Source organism: Nycticebus coucang, chromosome 13 (assembly GCF_027406575.1).
Source record: "Nycticebus coucang isolate mNycCou1 chromosome 13, mNycCou1.pri, whole genome shotgun sequence".
NCBI classification, from domain to species: Eukaryota; Metazoa; Chordata; class Mammalia; order Primates; family Lorisidae; genus Nycticebus; species Nycticebus coucang.
Window position 1 is genome coordinate 12,463,779 of NC_069792.1, and position 21,968 is coordinate 12,485,746.

Here is a 21,968-nt window from a genome sequence, read left to right on the forward strand (position 1 = left end):
AAGGGAAAACAGAAGATGTACCCCAGCACCCCAACAGTAGTCAGTTATTTAACTGACCCACTAGAACATAACTACCATTAATGTTACTGTTAAATAAATCAATCATTCACAAGTTTTAGGTCACGCTATGCTGGGAATTTCATATTTACATACAAACTCTATACATTTAACATCTTAAAAACCACATAACTATTAAGCTACTCAACAAACTGATTATTTTTCTATCCTAGAAAATGACACCCTTTGGGAACTAGGAACTGCTAAAAGTGGGTCAGAAGTAACAGCTGAATTTAGCCGACCACATAGATTAGCCAACCCACGATGGGAGAGAAATGTCCCCTACAAGAACCAGAAGTCCTGTCTTCCATTCCTCTTTGCAGCTACAGTAAGCCCTGTGTCACAGTGGGCACAGAATCCATTCTAAGGAATTATTTTGAAGCTGTAGTCACAGTGGGCACGGGATCCATTCTAAGCAATTATTTGAAGCTGTAGTCACAGTGGGCACGGGATCCATTCTAAGCAATTATTTGAAGCTGTAGTCACAGTGGGCACGGGATCCATTCTAGGCAATTATTTGAAGCTGTAGTCACAGTGGGCATGGGATCCATTCTAGGCAATTATTTGAAGTTGTAGTCACAGTGGGCATGCTGACACTCTCTATTCTTACAGGAGAAATCTTTCAGTTTCTGCTTAGCCGAGAGTTAGAAGCAGGTTTTTATACACCTATTTTTTTCAACATCATAAGCAAATGTAGTCTGCTTTCAATTAATGGGAAGTCTACATTATTCTTCTTTTTTAAGATAGAGTCACAAGCTGTTGCCGTGGGTAGAGTGCCGTGAGGTCACAGCTCACAGCAACCTCAGACTCTTGGGCTTAAGCGATTCTCTTGCCTCAGCCTCCCAAGTAGCTGGGACTACAAGCACCTGCCACAACACCCGGCTATTTTTTTGTTGTTGTTACAGTTGTCATCATTGTTTTAGTTGGCCCAAGCCGGGCTCGAACCCACTAGCCCCGGTGTATGTGGCTGGCACCCTCACCCACTGAGCTAGGGGCTCCACCAGAAAGTCTATCTTAATTACAAGAAAAAAAGCAAGAACAAACATACACAAAAAGTAAATGCAACATATTAAAGAACACTTGAAGGTTAATGAATTAATTTAAAAAACAAAGCAAATTGTAGTGGTTTTTCTTTGCATTTTTTTGTCTGCTTCACAAAAAAAAAGGTCAGTTTCCATATATGGTAAGACTTTACTTGAACCAAGTCAGTTCGTTAACATGAGACTGACTGCACATATTTCTTAAATTTCCTGTTATTTTATATAAAATCTGAATACACCATGCTGTAAATTCCTCGTAATTAACTCATATTAGACTAGGCAGCTTCTACATTTTTTTGACGTTCATAGAACATGGCCGCCAGTAGTGCAATACACAGAAAGACGGTTTAAATTCAGACCCCAAAACATGTTCAGATTAAGGACAGATTATTCCATGAAAAATTCTACCACTGTGAAAAGTCGATGCTCCAGGAGTTCAAAACAGAAAATGTAGAAGACGCAGGGAAAGCACTTAGCCAAAAATAACTGCACAACCGAAAATAAAGCAAAGAGTTGTCAGCTAAATCTAAAACCACTTTTAACCCAAATGACAAAAATATACCTTTATCTTCAGCCATTTTGATTTCTTCACTCCATGAATAATAAATACTAAAGAAAGAAAAACAAAACACTATCGGCAAGTGTAGGCCACGCTCCCTACCAAGAGCTCTGGGCTGGCCAGCTCCTGCTTGGCCAAGGCCTGTAGTTAGAACTGAAATTGGACCTAACTGCGAACTCTGCTCAACAGTTATTTTTAGAGGCCTCTACCTCATAGCCAAATGCTGCTGATCACTCAGACTGAAAATGTACTCCTAACAACCCAATAGCCTTTCTCCCACTCAGAGGATTCCATTCCCAGTTGGTCCTCGCTCCTAACTCCAACTCCTAAAAAGTCAAGCACATTAGAAAAAATGAAATGAAACAAATTGTGCTGCCAGTTTTGTTTTCTTAGAAGAAGGCTTTAATGGCTTTAGCTTAAGCAGCAACCCATTCAAAACAGAAGCAAGTCTTGCTATAAAACTGTGGCCCCAAGCCCAGAAACAGCTTGATTTGGCTCTTCAGAATCTAATCAAATGCCTACAGGAAAAAAAAACATTACTTTGTTTGAATGAAAGAGAGCAATAAATGGCAAGAAATTAATGCTCTAAAATTTTGATTCATGGATATTAACCATCTCAGGAGTAATTCTCCTAATAGCAAAAATAAAGCAACACCACAAAACGTTTCAGCAGAGGAGAAGGGAGCGAGGGCAAGGAGAGAGGGATTGGAAGGAGAAAGAATAGAAGGAAGGCTGGAAGGAGGGAGGGAGGGAATGAAATCTTTAGCAGGAGAAGTGGCCTAAGAAACACTACCTTGAAAGGGAACTAGAAAGATTATACAACTGCATTCTGATTTTTTTTCTGCTTCTCCCCAACCTTATCTCCAAATATTCTCTTCTGGGAAATAAAATCAGCACAATTTTAATACATTTGCTCACTGATCTAAGATTAGCAGTTCACAAATTCATTAGAGTTCTGATTAGTATACTAAATTACTTCAGCACGCATAGTATCTGGAGCAAGGCAGCAACCTTTCCAAGTTGTTTATAAGTCTTTAATTTTTTTCACTCAAATTTAAAGCTTCACAGGCAAATTACATATTTAAATGCTTTGAAGAGGAGTCTTCAATCTACAATACCAATATTTGATGGCCCAGATTTGGGACAGATGAAGCAGGCATCGGGGCCAACTGAACAAGAGACAGTGTCCTCTGACCAAGCAATCATTTCCCCCAGTCCTTTCCTCGAGATCTGTCCCATGGAAGCCAATGGTTGCTAAAATGTTAAGTGTTAACAAATCACTTGTTAAAAGGGTTTTAAGATGCCCCACCATCCCTCCACATTTATTTATTAGACAAATATTCTGGAAGCTTTCTTTTGCTGTGTTTTTTGGGTAGAGAATGAGTGTGACAAGAAACACCCTGGAACCACATGGCGGGCAGCTTGGTATGGTTCCGACTTTGTTGCCTGGCTTTGCATCCTAGCTCTTCATCAGGTTTGATTTGGGGAAAGTCATCAAAGTTCTGTGCCTCAATTTCCTTGCTTAGAAAATGAGGCTTGCCTAGGAGTATGAATATCCGCTGAAGTCATCTATGCAACAAATTTTCATTGACTCAATCAGGACTAATGCACAAATCTCCTCACCGCCAATTCACGGCTCTTTTTATAATCCCAGCTTCCCCGAAACTGCCAGAGCTGCCAGGCTTTCTTCTCCTCTCCCTTTATTGGCCTGCAGGAGGCCAGCTGGATTCTAAATTACAGGTCAATAGCCAAATGCTGAACTCAGACAAAAATCACAGCTGTTAAAATATGGGTATAGCTCAGCCCCGAGGCTTCCTCATCACCGCTCTGGTTACTCCTCTTGACAAATCCTTACCAAGCATTTTCCCAAGTCCTACAACTAATCTTCTTTTGTCTTTTGCAACAGGTGAGTAGTTATTTGGACAAAATGCCTTCCCTCTTTGCTTCACAATGATAATGGTATACCCACTATTTTAGATAGAAAGATCAGGAGAAAACTCCCTGAAATATCATTTAATCTATTACGACACTTTTTTTTTTTTGCAGTTTTTGGCTGGGGCTGGGTTTGAACCCACCACCTCTGGTATATGGGGCTGGCGCCCTACCCCTTTGAGCCACAGGTGCCACCTATTACAACACTTTTTGAGAAAAAATTCTGAATTCCAAGCAACTATCTCTTATAATAACAATTTTTGTGAAGAAAGTCTATAAAAAGTTTAAGAATAAATGTAATTTGTAGACAGCAAATCATGTTTTTAAAATCCTAGTAAACACAACTGAAGTAATATTAAGTTAACTAGTTAACTATACTCTGTAATAGCTACGGGAACTAATACCTAGGTCCAAAGAAAGACCAAACCTCCAACAACTGTTCTGAGACCATTAGTAGAGTCCACAGGAGTCACGAACTCTGTCCCTGACTTGAGGGCTCTATCTCCTTCCAGAAACCCACCAGGTGAGAGTCTATTATCCCTCTTACCAACCAACACTGAATCCTTCCCCCTCCATCAGCTATCATCACAGTGGCAAGCCCTCAACCTTGGAGCCAGGGAGGGCTTGTTAGAGCACAGAAGACCAGCCCACCCCTAGAGCTGCTGATTCTGGAGGTCTGGAGCTGGGCCTGAGGACTGGCATTGAAAAGTCCCAGGTGACCAGATGCTGTTCCAGGGCCACACATAGGAAATACCACACTATTCATCTCCAGTTCTCAGGGTCCAGGGGAAGGAGGAAGTAGCTCTTGTTTTTACCAATTTCCAGACTGTCATTTCCTTAAAAGAAAATGCTGACATAACAATAAACCCAGTTCCTCTGAGGCCCATGCCACCCGATGACAGGACCTGCCACATGCTGCACCACTGTGAGGCACCCCTGTAGTGCTTCACCACCCCCACCCTGATTCCAGCCATAGCCACGTCTCAGTTTCGATCCCTGCGGCCAACACAACAGGTTCTCGTCCCTTGATTCTTCATCCCAGAGACCTCGTGTCCCTCTCTTCTATATCCAACACTCATTCCTACCATGGATCTTGCCATAAACCAAACCCGGTGCACCTTCCCAAGCGCACGTGCGTTCCTGCTGGGTGGCACGAGCATCCTAGCAGATTCTGTAAACCTGCTAAGAAAGCGCTGCCTGTTCAGTTCCACCAAAAGGGCTGCAGGATCTCATGAGCTGCTGAAAAGATGGGTCTTTAAAACAAAAAGCAAAAGCACATTTCATCTGCAGGTAGTACCCCAAGTAAACATGAACGAATCAAAACATTTTAAACCCAACAGCCAGTACCACCAAAGTAACCAAAGGCCACTGTGCGGACACGGCGCAGTCGACTTAACCATGCCCGCCCCACCCCAGCGCTGCAGGCGGGGTTAGCTTCTACCACCAGGTGGGACGCAGAATGGAAACGTCACCCTTTCATCACGACCTGCTATTTTCCAGTTTGTTTATTCAACACTTTCTTCTTGGATTCTATAGTTCTCTATCTTCTACTTCTTTCTATCCCCTCTTCGCCTCCTGCCCTCACATATATCCGTATCCACCTTAGAGTCTACAGTTTGTCGTTTAAACTACTCCCTGACTCATGAAACTCCCCTGCTCCTCTGTCCTCCCGTGGCACCAATCTGGGCGAACACCAACGTCACCCTCTCCACGACTGCCAGGGTACCAAGCACATCGAATGACCACCAGGAGCAGGACACAGCAGAGCTGACCCTGCGGGGCCTCAGCAGTGCCTGCACCCCGCTCTGTTTCTCTAGAACACCGTTCTTTATGATGGCTATTCCAAGCTTCTCTGCCCTTAAAGCACTCTACCTTCTCTTTTTTTGTTTTTTTGCAGTTTTTGGCCAGGGCTAGGTTTGAACCCGCCACCTTCGGCATATGGGGCCAGCACACTACTCCTTTGAGTCACAGGTGCCACCCAATACTCTACCTTCTCTTAACTGCTGTGGCATCATGCTTCACAGAGCTATAAGCTGCCCACTGCCAGCCACGCAACCCCACATTGCCCCGTGTCCACATTCTCCTTCTGACTCTGAATCCCACGCGGCTCCTCAGTGGGCTTGTGCCCCCCCATCCTCCAGTCCCCAGCCTCACTGCCTTCACTGCATCTCCCCTACACCCCCGCGTCAGACCTAACCATCCGGCTCCTTCCCATCACAGACGAAGATCTCGGCAGAGCTGTTATTTCCCTGCTCTCACTTCCTAACCGCCCACTCACTCCTTCCACACGCAGGCTGCCTTGTGGCTCCTGCACATGGCTCCAGGACAGTAGCTCAACTGCCACACTTCAGTGATCTCCATATCATTAAATGCAACGGGGAACATCCGTCCCCACCTGACTTGATCTCTCAGCAGAACTCTCCCTCCTTAAACACGCTCCTCCCCTGAGGCCTGTGACGTCCAAACCCTCTGCTATTCCTAGTACATCCCTGGACTCTCTGATTCTGTCTCCTTTGCTAGCATGTTTCCCCTCCAGCTCCCTTTTAAGTGTGGAAATCCCATATGCCTTCGTCCTCTGCCTTCTCCCTAGGTGACCTCAGCTATCACCTACATGGCTTACATTTTTCCCTCCTTGGAGCTCCAAAACCACATTTGCATCCCCTCCGCATCCTATGTGAATGACTTCTGGAAACCTGAAACTCAGCATATACCCAACAAGCAATGACCTTTCCCCACTCCCCTCCAATGACCTAGAGCTCAGAAACATTTCATGAAGCTGGCTGCTTAAGCCAAAAACTCTGGGATTCATCCTTCACTCTTGCCCCAAACACTCACCTCTCAAAATGAGATTTTCTCCCTCTGGCTGCTGCAAATATCCATCCGGCTGTTTCAACCAGGTCAAGACATGGACTTTCCTCAGCACCTGGCCATCTGTGTACATTATCCCAGTGTGTGTTTAAAGATCATTTGTGATCAGCACCATGGTATGAAAAAGTGGAAAACTCTTTCTCAGATCATCCAAGTTTCTCCTCCTCAACTGTGATCACTCCGATCCAAGTTATTGTCTCCTACTAGGCTACTCCAAAACCTTGCTTCAATAAAGTTTATTGCTCCACACAGCAAACTAATTTTTTAAATCTGATTACATCATTACTTTATTTAAAATGCCTTACTGGCTTTACGCTATTCTCAGGATAAAGTACAAAATCCTCAATGTGTTCTGTAAGAGTCTACTCGGTAGGGCCCCAGTCTACCACACCCACCTTCGCGTGGGGTCGTCCCTCCTCACAGTCCAGACTCCAGCCACAAACAAGCCATCCTGCTGCTCTCAGCACAGGCTGTTCCCTCTTCCTGGAATGACAGTGCTGCTGCCTACAAGCCACCCCCAGCCACCGCCCCCTTCAGATGGACTCTGCTTACAAACCACCTCCTGATGGGCACCTTCACTGCGCTCCGCATATGCTCCGAGGGCAGTGTCCTATCTCCCCTGCAGCATGATTATAGTGCTAATTAGATAACCATGTAACCATTAAGTTCTTAATCTCTCTCCACTCCTAGAACATAAGTTTCACAAAGCCAGGGACTGAACTGCCGTGTTCATGACCCTACATATCCCTTGCACCCAGTGAGAACTCAATAAACATTTCTGAAACAGCAGATAAATTCCTTCTCAAATCCTTGATTATATGAGTAATCAAACCATTTTTGCTAACATTCCACAAATAAGGGAATAATTTACTGCTTCGGAAATAACTTATTTCTTAAGTTGTTTAGCCCAACAATTGCCAAGGCACTTCGGGCTTCCCCATCCCCATGAGTTTAATGATCCTAAAATTAACTCACAAGAGGAAACAACCTACAAATAGCTAAGACAGAGAGAAAATAAAAAAGGAAACCCAGTAGTTCCTCAACACTGGTTACAGGCTCAAATCAGTCCTTCACCACGTTTTCACATGTCTGTCTTAGGTAAATTCCCCTCCACCCCTGGGCTGATGCAGGGTTATCTGACACCTGAGTTAAATATGAGCTGGGCCGGTTGGGCTACATGGCAGACTCTGTAGCCCCCTCATCTGTCCCAGCAGCCAGACATTGAACGCTGTTCTCTTGATTTCCTTTGTGTGGAAAGGCAGAGCGGCAAGGGATGCCGTGAAGTTTAGAATTAGGAAAACAACTTTGAGAAAGCCGCCTGCATTTCCAACAGTGTTAATAAAGGAGAGCAGAGTATCAGCAGTACCCTCTGTATCTGCCTCCAGGTATTTTCTGGAACTTTCACCATCCTTTGAAACCCAAACTGAGGAATCTTTCTGTGCTGATGCTGATCCCTGCAGAGGACAGAGCAGGAATCAGGGCACGGGCCCACCCGACCCCATCGAAGGGACCCCCATGCACCCAAACAAAGCACAGTGTAAAGAGTTGCTAATGCCCAACGCTAGTTCCTCAAGCCAGGACCACTGAGTCAGTTCTCCCTACTGAGCACTCAGCAGAGATGTATTCTCAGAGGAAAAACCACTTCCCCAGCCGGGGCCAGTCAACTGTCCACACATGTGAGTAAGTTATCAGCATGGTGTACAAAGCGAGATGCTCTCTTAAAGCCGTGGGAAAGGCAAAAGGCATGAAGAAAGATGAGCTGTGATAGCCAATGAGAACCCCTGAGGCAGTAAAAGAAAAGCTGTGACAATGAACAGAAAAGGTATTTTTTCAAAACTAAACACAACAGCAAAAAAGCCTACTTCTAAGGCAGTGAAATGGGGCCACCCCACCACTGTGGATGACCACCACTGCAGACTTTCTGACTTTAACCCTTTTAGATGGCAGAAGATCCATGGCCCTCCTGCCCACCAGTTCCCACTTTCTTTAACAAAAGAATTCAGCATTCATCATAATGTGTCTTACAGATGCAAATGGATAGGGAAGACAAAAATTATATATATGCATTAGCACGGAAGAATTGTGTAAACTGCAAAACACACATGTCTCAGAGTCAAGTTATTAGAAGTGAAGGCTAAAAATATAGGTGATGCGATTATGAATCACAGTACATTTTGGGGATGGAGTAAGGACAATGGAAAAACAAATTCAGCTCTCTCATAACACAATCAACACAGAATATTCTTGTAACCCCTGGTCACCAAAACGTGTGGGGATTTCTCTTCACCAGCAACCAAGCAATCGATTCTGCACTAGACATCACTTGGGTGTCCTCTACTTCAATTGTGACACCATCTATCTGGAGATAGTGTCACGCCCCACAGGTTGAGGGTTCAGTCCCACAAGACTGTCCCCCCTTCAGATGCCAGTCCCATTTAGTAAGACGTCACCTAAACTTCTGACCAACTGGGTATAATCAGGGTTCTCAGGATCCACGTCTAGCGCTCTATTAATCTGCTATAGCAGCTCATAGAACTCAGGAAAACACATTTACTAGTTTATTTCAGGGATATGACAAAGAATACAGATGAACAGCCAGATGGAAGAAACAGGTGCACAGGCAAGTTCTCTGGGAAGGGGCTTGGAGCTCCCATGCCCTCACTAAGCATGCCACGCTGCAGCAACTTTCTTCAGCTGTCTGGAAGCTGGAGGAACTTAGCCCACTTGACTTTCTATGGAAGCATCATTATGTAGGCTATGCTTGATAACCTCTGGCCATTGGTGATCAACTGAACTTTCAGCCCACCTCCCCTCCCTGGAAGATGAGGGATGTGGGATTGAAAGCCCAAACCCTCTAATCTAGCCTTGTGGTCTTTCCTGTGACCAGCCGCAGCCTAGGGACTGCCAGCCACCAGTCACTTCATTAGCAAACAATAGACTAAATAATAAGGAAGGTGAATAACTAATCAGTAAAAAGCAAGAAGGGCTGCGACTAAAACTGAATAGTGAAGAATTAACTTCATCCAAAGAAAGGTCTGGCCTTTGCCCTCAGCTACTTACCCGGGGAGTCTTCAGATCCCTGGAGTTTCCCATCTGATTACAGAGTCTTTGTTTGCCTGAGGTTTTTGGCCACTGGACAACCTAACCATGGGGGCTTTCGGATACCATCAATTCTGAACTCCAGAGCTCAGGAAGGAGTAACAAAAGCTCCTCAGGAAACTGAAGGTCAGCCATGCACGCAGCACGAAATCGAGCCCCAAGAACTAGGGAGGGACACCAAAGGCAGGGATGAGCTCCCCCATTGCATACGCCATAGGCAGCCTTCACATTATGCCACCCATTCTGCCACCTTATGCTACCACGCCCCTGAAGACGATGGGGCTTCATGCCCAGACTTTCTTTCCCTACCATCTCCTCCTTTGGATGGTGGTCAAGTGCATCCTTCACGGCAATACAACTGTGAAGGGAAATACAGCTCCTCCCCCAGTTCTGCGAGTCATTCTAGCAAACACCAACCCTAGAAGTGTTTGTAGGGTCCTCAAATTTGCAACCAGCTGGCCTGAAGTCACAGTGGCCCTGGGGGCCCCGAAACTGTGACTTGTGTCTAAAGTGAGGGCGGTTCCTTCAGACTGTACTGTTTTCCTAACCCCTTGCCAAAATCACGACCAATCAAATAAACCAGTGATGTACTAACAGTGTCCTTCCCCCTAACCACATGAACTATGACCTTTCTTACATATCCACATATATCTCTCTTCAGTAGGAATTTCACAACTTTGCCAAAGGCTGAATAACTACACTTCAGTAGAATACTGAATGTGAGTTTTCAACCAACTTGGTTAGGTACAAATATTCATCTATGAGTTCCCGAAATTCCACTCCTAAGGCAAGTGAGAGAGAGGTACTGCAAGAGAATCTCTTGTGGAGAACAAAGCTGCCCACAAGGAGACAGACCTCTGACTCCCCACTGGACACCTAGTCAAGTGACAGACCCCCATGGCCCATGCTGTGCCTAGCTGAGCAGGAGCTGAACCAGGGAGGGACAGCTGCAGAGAAAGGTGACAGCTACAAACCAGCTCCAGCTCCAGGTAAGATGTCAGCTTCCCATGGGCCCAAACAGGCAGCAAAGAAGTAGCAGGGTTTGTACAGTCTTGCCAGCATCTCACTCAAAAGGGCCAACTCCCAGGCAAGGGGCTCCAGGAGCGAGAGGGGATGGGGTACTCTGCCAGGGTTGAGGCCCGGGGGGTGGAAGAAGCTGTATGTCATGGGAAGGGCCTCCGTCAGGCCTTCCAAAGAACTCAGAGGCAGTGTCTGGGCACCTGTCACTTGAAGGCCAGTTGATCTCATCAACTACCAACCAGCAGAGGGGCCTGCAAGGTGAGGAAGGTCTCTCCCAGTCTTCCTCTCAGGCACAGCCCAAAGTAGGCCCTGGAGAGCACAACTGAGTCCTTCCCCACTGCAGGCCTCTCTGTCCTGCCATAAAGGGGAGGTGGGAACTCCTGCTCTGAAAATGACATCAGATCTAAACCAGACACACTTTCAAAACCAGAGAGTGACTCGATGTTAAGGAATCTCTCCCAGGGACAGTCAAGAGCCTCTGCTCTCCAGAGCAAGGAGATTAATTTGGCCCAATTGAGCAATGACTGGAGGCAGATGAAGCTGTTTTCTGTTCCTGCCTTCTCAGGTGGAGACGGCTAAATAAAATGACAACAAGATGTGCTGTCGCATGTTAGGCTTAACCACAGGAAATGATAGTATTTGACCATTTCTTTGACCCAGAAAAACGACTATTTCCTACGACTCAAACAACTAATTTATGAGTATTTCCCCAATGTTTTATTATAAAAATTCCCTAAACAAGACAAAGCTGAAAGAATTCTTATTACTTAGGCTCTTCTGAAATATTAACATTTTCTCACATTGCTTATGTCGTATCCATTCATCCCTCTACCCATCCACTAATCTACCTGGTTTGTATAATGCAGTTCAAGTAAATTGCAGGCATCAGTACACGGCCCCTAAATAATTCAGCGTGCACGTCATAAACTATATACCAAGATTTCTTTATACTTCAATGCCAAGCTTACATAAAATGAAATGCAGTCACTTTAAGCATACTACATTCCCTGAGTTTTAACAAACATACAACCCAAGTCCCTTAACATGTTGCCTCATGGTCCTTCCCATTCACATTTCACCCATCCCCACCTTCGGACGAAGCCCCACTGTTCCACTGTTTTTTTCACAGATGAGTTTTTGGAAGTTCATAAAAATGGCATTACACAGGCCAGGCGCCACGGCTCACGCCTGTAATCCTAGCACTCTGGGAAGCCGAGGAGGGTGGATTAGTCAAGCTCAGGAGTTTGAGATTAGCATGAGCAAGAGTGAGACCCTATCTCTACTAAAAACAGAAAAACTAACTGGGTATTGTGGCGGGTACCTTGTAGTCCCAGGCTTGGGAGGGGAAGGATTTAGGGCTAACGTGTCGTGATTTAAAATTTCAAATGAGTGATGCCTCATGCCTATAATCATAGCACTGTGGGAAGCTGAGGTGGGAAGATCACTTGAGGTCAGGAGTTCAAGCCTGAGAAAGAACAAGACCCTGTCTCTACTTAAAATAGAAAACTAGCCCAAGGTGGTGGTGCAAGCCTGCAGTCCCAGCTACTCTGGATGGAAGCTGAGGCATGAGGACTGCTGAAGCCCAAATGTTTGAGATTGCTGTGAGCTATGATGATGCCATGGCACTCTACCCAGGTGACAGAGTGAGACTCTGTCTCAAATAAACAAATAAATAAATTTCAAATGGTTCAGCAGTTAAAAAAAAAAAAGAGCAAATATAAACGTTGCCACCATGTTCAGAGCTGCCCCCGCACCTTACCCTCCCTGACTCACTGCTCTCTAGACCCCTCCACACACCTCTTCCAGCTCCAGCTTCACAAATCCTCCCCCCATTCCTCTGGCTGAGGTCACCTAGACCTCAGTAAACATCACCTAGAGTAAAAATCACCAAACACCCCCCATCTGTGCCTCCAGGCAGCAAACTCTATTTTGAACGCTGGTCTCTTACCTGTGTTCCAGAATAAACTACTCTGCTACATAAGATTCACCAGAGTACAGCCAAAATCTAACTACCCTGTTTCCCCCAAAATAAGACAGTGTCTTATTTAAGGTGTGCTCCCAAAGATGAGCTAGGTCTTATTTTCAGGGGACGTCTTATCTTTCCTGTAAGTAGGTCTTATTTTAGGAGGATGTCTTATTTTCAGGGAAACAGGGTAGCTACAAAGGCTGAAGGCTTCAAGCTTATGAAACTTATAGATGAGCGAATGTCCAGGCAGGCAGCACAGGTGTGTTGTACAATTTCTGTCCCAACCAGGGCACAAGTGCCTCTCCTGTGGCAGCAGTCAAATAGTTTAGCACCATTTTCTATTCATACAGCATCTCTGGTTAACACAGAATTCAAACCAGCAAAACAAGGTACTTTCAGCTCTGTAGGCTGGCATGGGTTTTAAGACATAAAAATCTTAGAAGGGCAAATTTTAAATGGCTTCCATGGTTTTCTCTATGCATCTGAATATTCCTTCATTCAAAAATTACTCTTTAAAACCCTACACCATGCCACAGCAATGAACAAGAGAGGCCACTTTGCTTATAGTCCAGTGTAGGAGAAAAAGAAAAAGGCAACTAAAATTCACACTAGTTAAGTACACGTCAGGGTAAAAGGGTATATGGGGCAATACAGATGCAAATAAACATTTGGGGTGAATCATACATGCAATTTTTAAGAAACAGTATTCTAAGGTACAATCTGTCCCAAACTATTCTTTACAATCTTAGCTCTGTCCACATAATAGTTTTATATTTGGGGGTCCAGTTCAGTCTGATGCTGTTTTGTTGCCTAACAATAGTCTCACACCTTCATCTGCCAAAGGGCTCAGATCGCCCAAATACTCAAATTCTATAGAACATGGTGAGGGCAGAGAAGGGGGTTACCAAACCCAGGCTATGGGGATGGGGAAACCTGACTACTCACTGCTTTGTTTTCCATTAAGTGAGAGGGAGGAGGTTAGAGGAGGAGAGTCCCAGGGAGTAGATAGCCGGTAGATCTAGCCCCAGCCCACTGCGGCTTCCCTCAGAGAGGCCCAGCACTCCTACCTCAGCCTCAGCTTTCCTCTTGGGGGTTGGGGTGGGATAGGTACCCAAAAGTCTCAAGTAGCTGTCACTGCCAAGATTTTAAGTTCTAACTGTGATGTTGGCTCATCACCACTCACCCACCAGCCTCTTGGGTCTCCCTCCTCAGTCTGAAGAAAGAAAAGGAGTTTTCCTGAACTACACAGTAAAGATGTACCTAAAAAGCTCTACTATTTGAAACTTTCGTGTCCAATTAAAGCAATCACTCTTCAAAATTCTCAACTGGCCGGGCGTGGAGGCTCATGCCTGTAATCCTAGTACTCTGGGAGGCCAAGGCGGTGGATCTCCTGAGCTCAGGAGTTGGAGACTAGCCTGAGCAAGACCAAGACTCCATCTCTACTAAATATACAAAAAAAACTAGCCAGGTGTTGTGGCAGGCACCTTTAGTCCCAGCTACTTGGCTCCTTAGGAAGCTGAGGCAAGAGGATTGCTTGACCCCACAAGTGTGAGGTTGCACTATACCCAGGGCAACAGAGTGAGACTGTCTCAAGCATGCAAAGGGTGTCCTTTGGTTTCTCTGCAAAATGGGAGGGAGCCATCTGCCAAAACTAGTTGAAGGAGAAATAGTAAGGTATTGGCTCAAGGACTTGAAAGTGTGAAGTAGCTGGTTTTGGAAGCACAGGCAATCAGAAATTACAGACACACACAAAGGCCACAAGGTCTTGGTGAAGAGCCAGCTGAGGAGGAAGGTCTTGAATGTACCTAGTTTATCTCAAGTTTACCACAAACCAGTACTTATTTAAAGCTAGTAAACTGTGTTCTTTTACTCAAGCTTACTCTGTCTTTATTCATTCATTTTAAATATCTCACTGATCACAAGAGAATTCTAAGTTAGCTTGGGTTTATGAACACAAATAGTGCCCTACCTCTAGAAGAAAACAAAATAAATGCAAGTGGCTTAAGAGCTCTGCAGAGTCACATATGTTAATTTCATTGTAAATATTCCACCTGGGTAACAAGTAATTGAAATGGTGGGCTGTGACGACTCATAAATGTCCTGCTACCTCCCAGAAGCCACAGGACCTGTTGGCACTCAAGTTTTAAATCTGTGCCAGGTACTCCAGGCCTCCAGATACGTTTACCGGTGAAAACCAAACAGACAGATTAGCTAAGAGCCATAAAATACTCAAATAAACCTCAAGGTTTAAAAAATAAGCAATATGTTTTGTTCCTAAAGAGAGTAAGCTCAGCTTTGAACAAAGCGATATATGTAATGCCAGCCATTGCCAGTTAAGGAAGAAAATGGGCACCAGCTCAACTTAAACTAAATGACCAGTAATAAGTGGCTTACTTTCTCACAGATATTAGAATATTCCATCCATTTTATAAAGAAAGACCTTTCACTTTAATAAACTCGGCAAAAATTCTTATTGGCTAAAAAACAGCTATCCCTTAAAGCAGCTAAATATTTAGTGATTTTTAAAAGTAATTTACTTTATTGACAGGGAATAACAGGCGTGCAGTGATTACATTCTGTTTGCAAGAGGTACAGCTTAAATCATACACAACTCTCAGTAAGTTTATTTTTTTTTATTTTTTATTTTTTTAGCTCTTAATGCCTTTATTAGTTTACTTAGCTATTATCACCAGCATGTTTATATTGAAGATATCTCAAGAACTTTCGTTGCTTCTTCAAGGATAACCAAATGGAGGACTGCTAATAATCTGAGAGCACTCAGTGTGATTTCAGGTCATGCCTCCATGAATATACTTTCTTTTTTTCATTAAATCATAGCTGTGTACATTAGTATGATCATGGGGCACCATACACTTGGTTCATAGACCGTTGGACACATTTTCATCACACTAGTTAACATAGCTTTTGTGGCATTTTCTTAGTTATTTTGCTAAGACCTTTATCTCAGTAAGTTTAAAACTTCAAAAGATGAAAAACTTTTTAGTTTTTATAGTATACAATGTACTCAAATGTGCCTACGAAAACCCAAGAAAACTAACATAGACAAACTGACTCAAGAAAAAACAAAAAATGTATACAGTCCCATAAATATTTTAAAAACAAAAGTTTTCTCTCATGCCTACCCACACCCCACCCAGCGCAAGATGAAATGGCAAAAATGTTCAAATGAGTTCTGCCAAATAACCCCAGGCAATCTCCGAGTTACAAACATCAGAATGATACAGGTAATAGATAAATATACCTGTTTCAACTTACATACAGCTTAAGAACAAACCTACAGAATCCATCTCATTCTGTAGGGGATAGAGACTACCTATCCACCAAATCAAACTACGCCAAAGAACAGAAAAAAGAAATGCTCTTAACCTAAATACACTTATGCAGCTACAAGAACCTTGGTAACAAAACCAGAAAAGACAATTTTTGGTCAATTTTACTCAAAAATATATTTACTCAAAAATCCATTAAAATTGAAAAATATTTGTAAACTCACTAGGTTGGATTTTTCCAGAAATGTAAGGTGGTTTTAAATTAGGACATCTATCATTATAATTTACCAATTAAATATAGAAGAAAAAGCACTTACGTAATCTCAACAAATACAAAGAAAATACACAGTAGTGATCATAAGTCCAACTAAGGCAAGAAAGTGTGAGAAGAAAAAGAGGAACAGGGGAAGAGAGAAGGAAGAAAATTACAGACATGTCCAGAGAAAACACAAGTGCAATATTAACAAAATATTAACAAGTAAAGCAATATATAAAAAGACAATGCATCTTAACCAAGTAGGGCTTTGACAGAGAAAACGTATTTGACCAAATTCTCAGTTAAGAAATACAAAGGAATGCCTCCAATCCAATAAAGAGCACCTATAAAACACCCAGAGTCATGACTCCATGTGCTTAATGGTGAAATAAGGTGGCTCACACCTATAATCCTAGAACTCCGGGAGGCCAAGGCGTGTGGATCAGTTGAGCTTCGCAGTTGGAGATGAGCCTAAACAAGAATGTGACCCTGTCTCTACAAAAAATAGAAAACCTATCCGGGCATTGTGGTGGGTGCTTATAGTCCCAGCTACTTGGGAGACTGAGGCAAGAGGATCACCTGAGCCCAGAAGTTTGGGGTTGCTATGAGCTATGATGATGCGATGGCACTCTACCCAGGACAGAGACTCTGTCTCAAAAACAGAAGAAAAAGCAAAAAACCATAACCACTAAAATCAGAAACAAAGCCAGATAACTCCTTTCGTTATCTATAGTCACCATTACACGGAAGGCCCTAAATAGTGAGTAGGGCAAGAAAGACTGCAAAAGAAGTGAGACTGTCTCTACTCACAGGTGACATGACATTTACATAGAAAATCCCAGAGACTAAAAATTAATAAATGAATTAACAAATTACATAATATAAAGTATAAGTATCATTTCTGTCTATGTAATAGCACAAAATAACAGGAAAATAGAATTTTTAGAACCACTGTTTTCAATAGCATCAAAAAGCATAAAATATTTAGAAAGATTTTTAACAACAACAACAAAAAAAAAAAAATGTGGAAGGTCTCCACACCAAAAACTATAAAACAAGGCAGAAAGAAATTAAAGACTCAAATAAACAAAGAGATATACCAATGTCATGGAGCAGAAGACACAGCCATCAAGGCCATGTATAGTCTCCCAAACTGGTCTACACATTCAATCCAATTCTAACCATAAGTCCAAGCATGCTTTGTGCTGTAGAAATTGACAAGCTAGGGGGCAGCACCTGTGGCTCAGTCGGTAGGGCCCCGGCCCCATATACCGAGGGTGGCGGGTTCAAACCCGGCCCCGGCCAAACTGCAACCAAAAATAGCCGGGCATTGTGGCGGGCACCTGTAGTCCCAGCTACTCGGGAGGCTGAGGCAAGAGAATCGCTTAAGCCCAGGAGTTGGAGGTTGCTGTGAGCTGTGTGAGGCCACAGCACTCTACCGAGGGCCACAAAGTGAGACTCTGTCTCTACAAAAAAAAAAAGAAATTGACAAGCTGACTCTAAATACATACGGACCTACACATCTAGAATATTTGGAGCTATCTTACAAGGATCAAGAAAGTTGGAGGATTTATACTACCTAGTTTTAATACTTACTCCATACCTAAGATAATCAAGAATGTGTGACACAGGCATAAGGACAAACAGATAAAAACAAAAACAAAACAAAACAAAATACAACAAAAAACAGAATGGAGAGCCCAGAAATTGACCTACACTTACCACTTACCCTGTCATTTGCTTTTTAACAAAGAAACCAAAAGCAATCCAATGATGAAAGTCTTCTCCCCCTCTACCCAATCCTCCCTTTTTTTTGAGACAGAGTCTCACTCTGTCACCCTGGGTAGAGTGCAGGGGATCATCACAGCTCACAGCAATCTCAAACTCTTGGTCTCAAGAAATCCTCTTGCCTTGACCTCCAGAGTAGTTGTGACTACGGGCGCCCACCATGATGCCCAGCTAGTTTTTCTATTTGTGAGTAGAAATGGAGTCTCACTCTTGGTCAGGTGGGTCCAAAACTCTTGAGCCCAAGTGATCCCCCCACCTTGGTCTCCCAGGGTGCTGGTAGTGAGTGACCAGGGGTGAGCGACAGGGGTGAGTGACTACAACTGCCTGGGGAAAGTCTTTTCAACAATTGGTGCATAATAACTAGAAATTCATATGGAGAAACAATAACCTAAGCCAAATTTAATTTGGGAGGATTATAGACGTAAATATAAAAAATAAAACTATAAAACTTGTAGAAGAAAATCTAGGAGGATAGCTCCATGATTGGGAAAGAGGAAAAGTTATGTAGGATACAGAAAGCAAAACAGAAAAAATAAATATCAACATTAAGAAAATGAAAAGTTACAGACTGGGAGAAGTATCTGTAATGTATACATCTGAAAAGAACTTTATCCAGAATATATAAAGTATTATGGCTCAATAACAAAAAAAAAGGAGAAAAAGAAAACAATTTAAAATGGGCAAAAAAGCAAAAGAAAAACTTCACAAAAGAAGATAATGCGTATGGCCAATAAGCACCAGAAAGCAGGATTGAGGGACGCGTACATGCACAGCTGCTGACACCTACCAGAACAGCTAAAATTAAAGACCCAAAACTCCAAATACTGGTGGCATGAGTAAAACAGCCAGCACTCCCACACATTGTCAGAGTGTAAAGCTGTAAAACATAAGGCAGTTTTTAATCAATAAAACTAAATATATACCTACTCGATAGCCCAGTAATCCTTCTCTTAGTTACTTGCTCAGAGAAATGAAAACATAATGTATGTCCAAAACAAAAAACAAAGCCTTCTATAATAAGGATTTTCTTCATAATACTCCAAAACTAGGAGCAGCTTAGGAGTCCGTCCATAAAAGAATGGATAAAAAACTGTGCGACAGTCACACGGTAAGGTACTACTTGGCAATAAAACCAAATGAGGGACTGATAACACAGCAATAGAAATGAACGTCAAAAATATGCTGAATCAAAGACTTGCTCATGAAAAGTACCTACAAAAGACAGCTTCAGAATAGACAACGCTAATCTAAGGTCATAAAAAGTAGTGTAATGGTTGTCTCTGATGCCAGAGATGGGGGCAAGGAAGGGCCTTGAAAGAACTTTCTGAGCTGATGGAAATACTCTCTATCTTGATAGACTGTGGATTACACAGTTGGAAACAGTTACAAAAACTCTACAAATCATACCCTAAAATTTGTACAGTTCACTAGGTAAAAATTTTACCTCAGAGGGAAAACAAATAAACGTTGAGCTATAATGACAGAAGCGTAATTTAGGAGAGTAAGGTATACTAATATTTACAATTTACTTTCAAATACCAAAAAGAATAAGATTAATTGACTGAAGGATATGACATAAAGCAAATATATCCAAATGATCACTTCTGTAGAAAGTAGGTGGTGTGGTCATTGTAAAATTCTTTCAACTTGGATGTACACTTAAATTTTCATATTAAAATGTTGGTAAAAATATTCTCAAAATTATTTTTAAAAGATAAAGTACCTACACTAAATCTAATTTTAAAAAATGCATGAGTTTCGGATAAAATTACAAGATTTAAATAGAAAATTTTACTACGCTAATATAGTCAATATTATAAATGTGTAATTGTACCAAATTGTTCTATAAATTCAATACAACATCAGCCAAAATACTCAAATATTTTTCAAGGAAAAAATACCAAAGCAGCAAAGACAATGGTATTAAAAAAAAAAAGGATACACCCTATCAGATATTTACTACAAAGTTATAGTCATCAGCCAAGTTAGGTGTTGCTCCTACAATGCCTGGAACAAAACAGAGCCCCCACCAACAAACAAAAACAAAAAAATAAAAGGAAGAAAACAAAAGAAAATGGTCCCACATATTTATACACAAGAGATAATACTGAACATTAATGTAGAAAGACATCAATTAATGATACAGGACATTTTCATTATCTGTTTTTTTAATATTGAATTAGGTTCTACTCACAATATATCTAATACAGTTTTATACCCAATAGTTCAGAGATCAAAAAGTGAATAAGCAAAGCTTCGGATCTCTCAGAAGAAAATAAGACAACGTTCTGTGATCTCTGTGTTAGGATAAAGCTCAAAGGCATGAACCATAAAGTAGAAAATTTAAAATATATATTATAACATATTAAAATCTTAAAATTCTGGGGCGGCGCCTGTGGCTCAGTGGCTAAGGCGCCAGCCCCATATACCAAAGGTGGAGGGTTCAAGCCCAGCCCTGGCCAAACTGCAACAACAACAAAAAAAAAAAAACAGCCAGGCGCCTGTAGTCCCAGCTACTCAGGAGGCTGAGGCAAGAGAATCACCTGAGCCCAGGAGTTGGAGGTTGCTGTGAGCTGTGTGATGCCACGGCACTCTACCCAGAGAGACAAAGTGAGACTCTGTCTCTACAAAAACTAAAAAATAAATAAATAAATAAATAAAATCTTAAAATTATGTTCAAAACATACCACAGAAAATTACAATGTGAGTAACAACAGACTAGGAGAAGTTATCACACAAATAACAAATGTACAAGATATAGAGGGGAAAATCTACAACTCAATACTACAACTGCAAAACAATCAAAAACAAATGGAAAGATACAAGAGTGTTCAGGGCAACATTGTTTGAAAAATCAAACCCACAGTGGCTTTTGACAGCAGGCTGGCTAAATGAAAATTGGCACATTCACACAGAATAGAACCCCTATGTATGTATGAAAATAAAGAACTAGAGCTTGGAGGAATTTCAAACAAATGGTGTCAAACAGGTTTGCCAACTAGGATCCTATTCACAAAAAAACTTTTAACACATGCCAAATAAGTGCTAAATGAGTGTGAGAGTGTGTGTGTGTGTGTGTGTGTACATATATAATTGGAATATAGATACACTTACTAAGCAGGTCTTCAAATATATTTTATTTTATTTTTAATTAGAGACAGAGTCTGCTGTGCCATGGCAGCAACAGCAACCTCCAGCTCTTGGGCTTAGGTGATTCTCTTGCCTCAGCCTTCCGAGTAGCTGGGACTACAGGCGCCCGCCACAACACCCAGCTATTTTTTGTTGCAGTTTGGCTGGGGCCGGGTTCCAACCCGCCACCCTTGGTGGTAGATGGGGCCAGTGCCCTACTCACTGAGCCACAGGCTCCTCCCTTCAAATATATTTTAAATGTATGGCTACACAATGTGTAATGTGCAATGTAACGTTATATAATACACATTAATTTGTGCATATACTATAAATACATAGGCTATTATAAAACATATAAGAGTGGTTGGGTAGGGATACCACAGGAGAGGAAAATCCAAGAATTTAGTAATGTTTCATTTCTTCACCTAGATGGTGGGCACACGTGTATTCACTATACTATCCTTTAAACCTATTTACAGGTCTTAAATATGTAATATTTCAAGGAGATACAGTGTTAAAGAATAGAACATACAAATATTTTTATTCTAGAAGTTAGAGAAGGCTCACTGGCAAGATGCAAGTCCATGAAACAATTCACAAAACTGGTGGCTCATGCCTATCATCCTGGCACTTCGGGAGGCTAAGGTTGTAGGATGCTTGAGGCTGGGAGTTTAATGTTACAGTGAGCTATGATGATGCCACTGCACTCTAGACTTGGTGACAGAGCAAGACCCTGTCTCAAAAAAAAAAAAAAAAAAAAAAGATTTGATTCAGAGAACTGAAAAATTGAAAAGTCAAACATGAGTTTATTTTCAATAAATATTTATAACACAAATTTTTAGGTTCATGTAAAAAAAAAAAAAAACTAACTGCCCTTAAATATAATTTTACATATAAACCTAAGATAAAAAAGCAGCTTTCCAGTACACCACTTCAAAAAAATTGAAATAAAAACGCAGAGTGT

The 21,968-nt window shown here is 42.2% G+C and overlaps 1 protein-coding gene across 9 annotated transcripts in view; it reads right to left on the reverse strand.

The window, feature by feature from the left end:
- The window catches only part of ASPH (aspartate beta-hydroxylase), a 230,019-nt gene that overhangs the window by 201,240 nt on the left and 6,811 nt on the right, over positions 1–21,968 (reverse strand). For 2 of the 9 annotated variants that reach the window (XM_053558392.1, XM_053558395.1), the window contains exon 1: positions 1,660–1,814. The exons of 5 other annotated variants lie outside the window; for them this stretch is intronic. In XM_053558392.1, coding sequence (XP_053414367.1) covers positions 1,660–1,675 — 16 coding nt within the window. In that variant the 5' untranslated portion in view covers positions 1,676–1,814. Of the gene's footprint in view, positions 1–1,659; positions 1,819–21,968 lie in introns of those variants that run through there. 2 more of the 9 variants (XM_053558396.1, XM_053558399.1) reach the window with 2 other exon arrangements.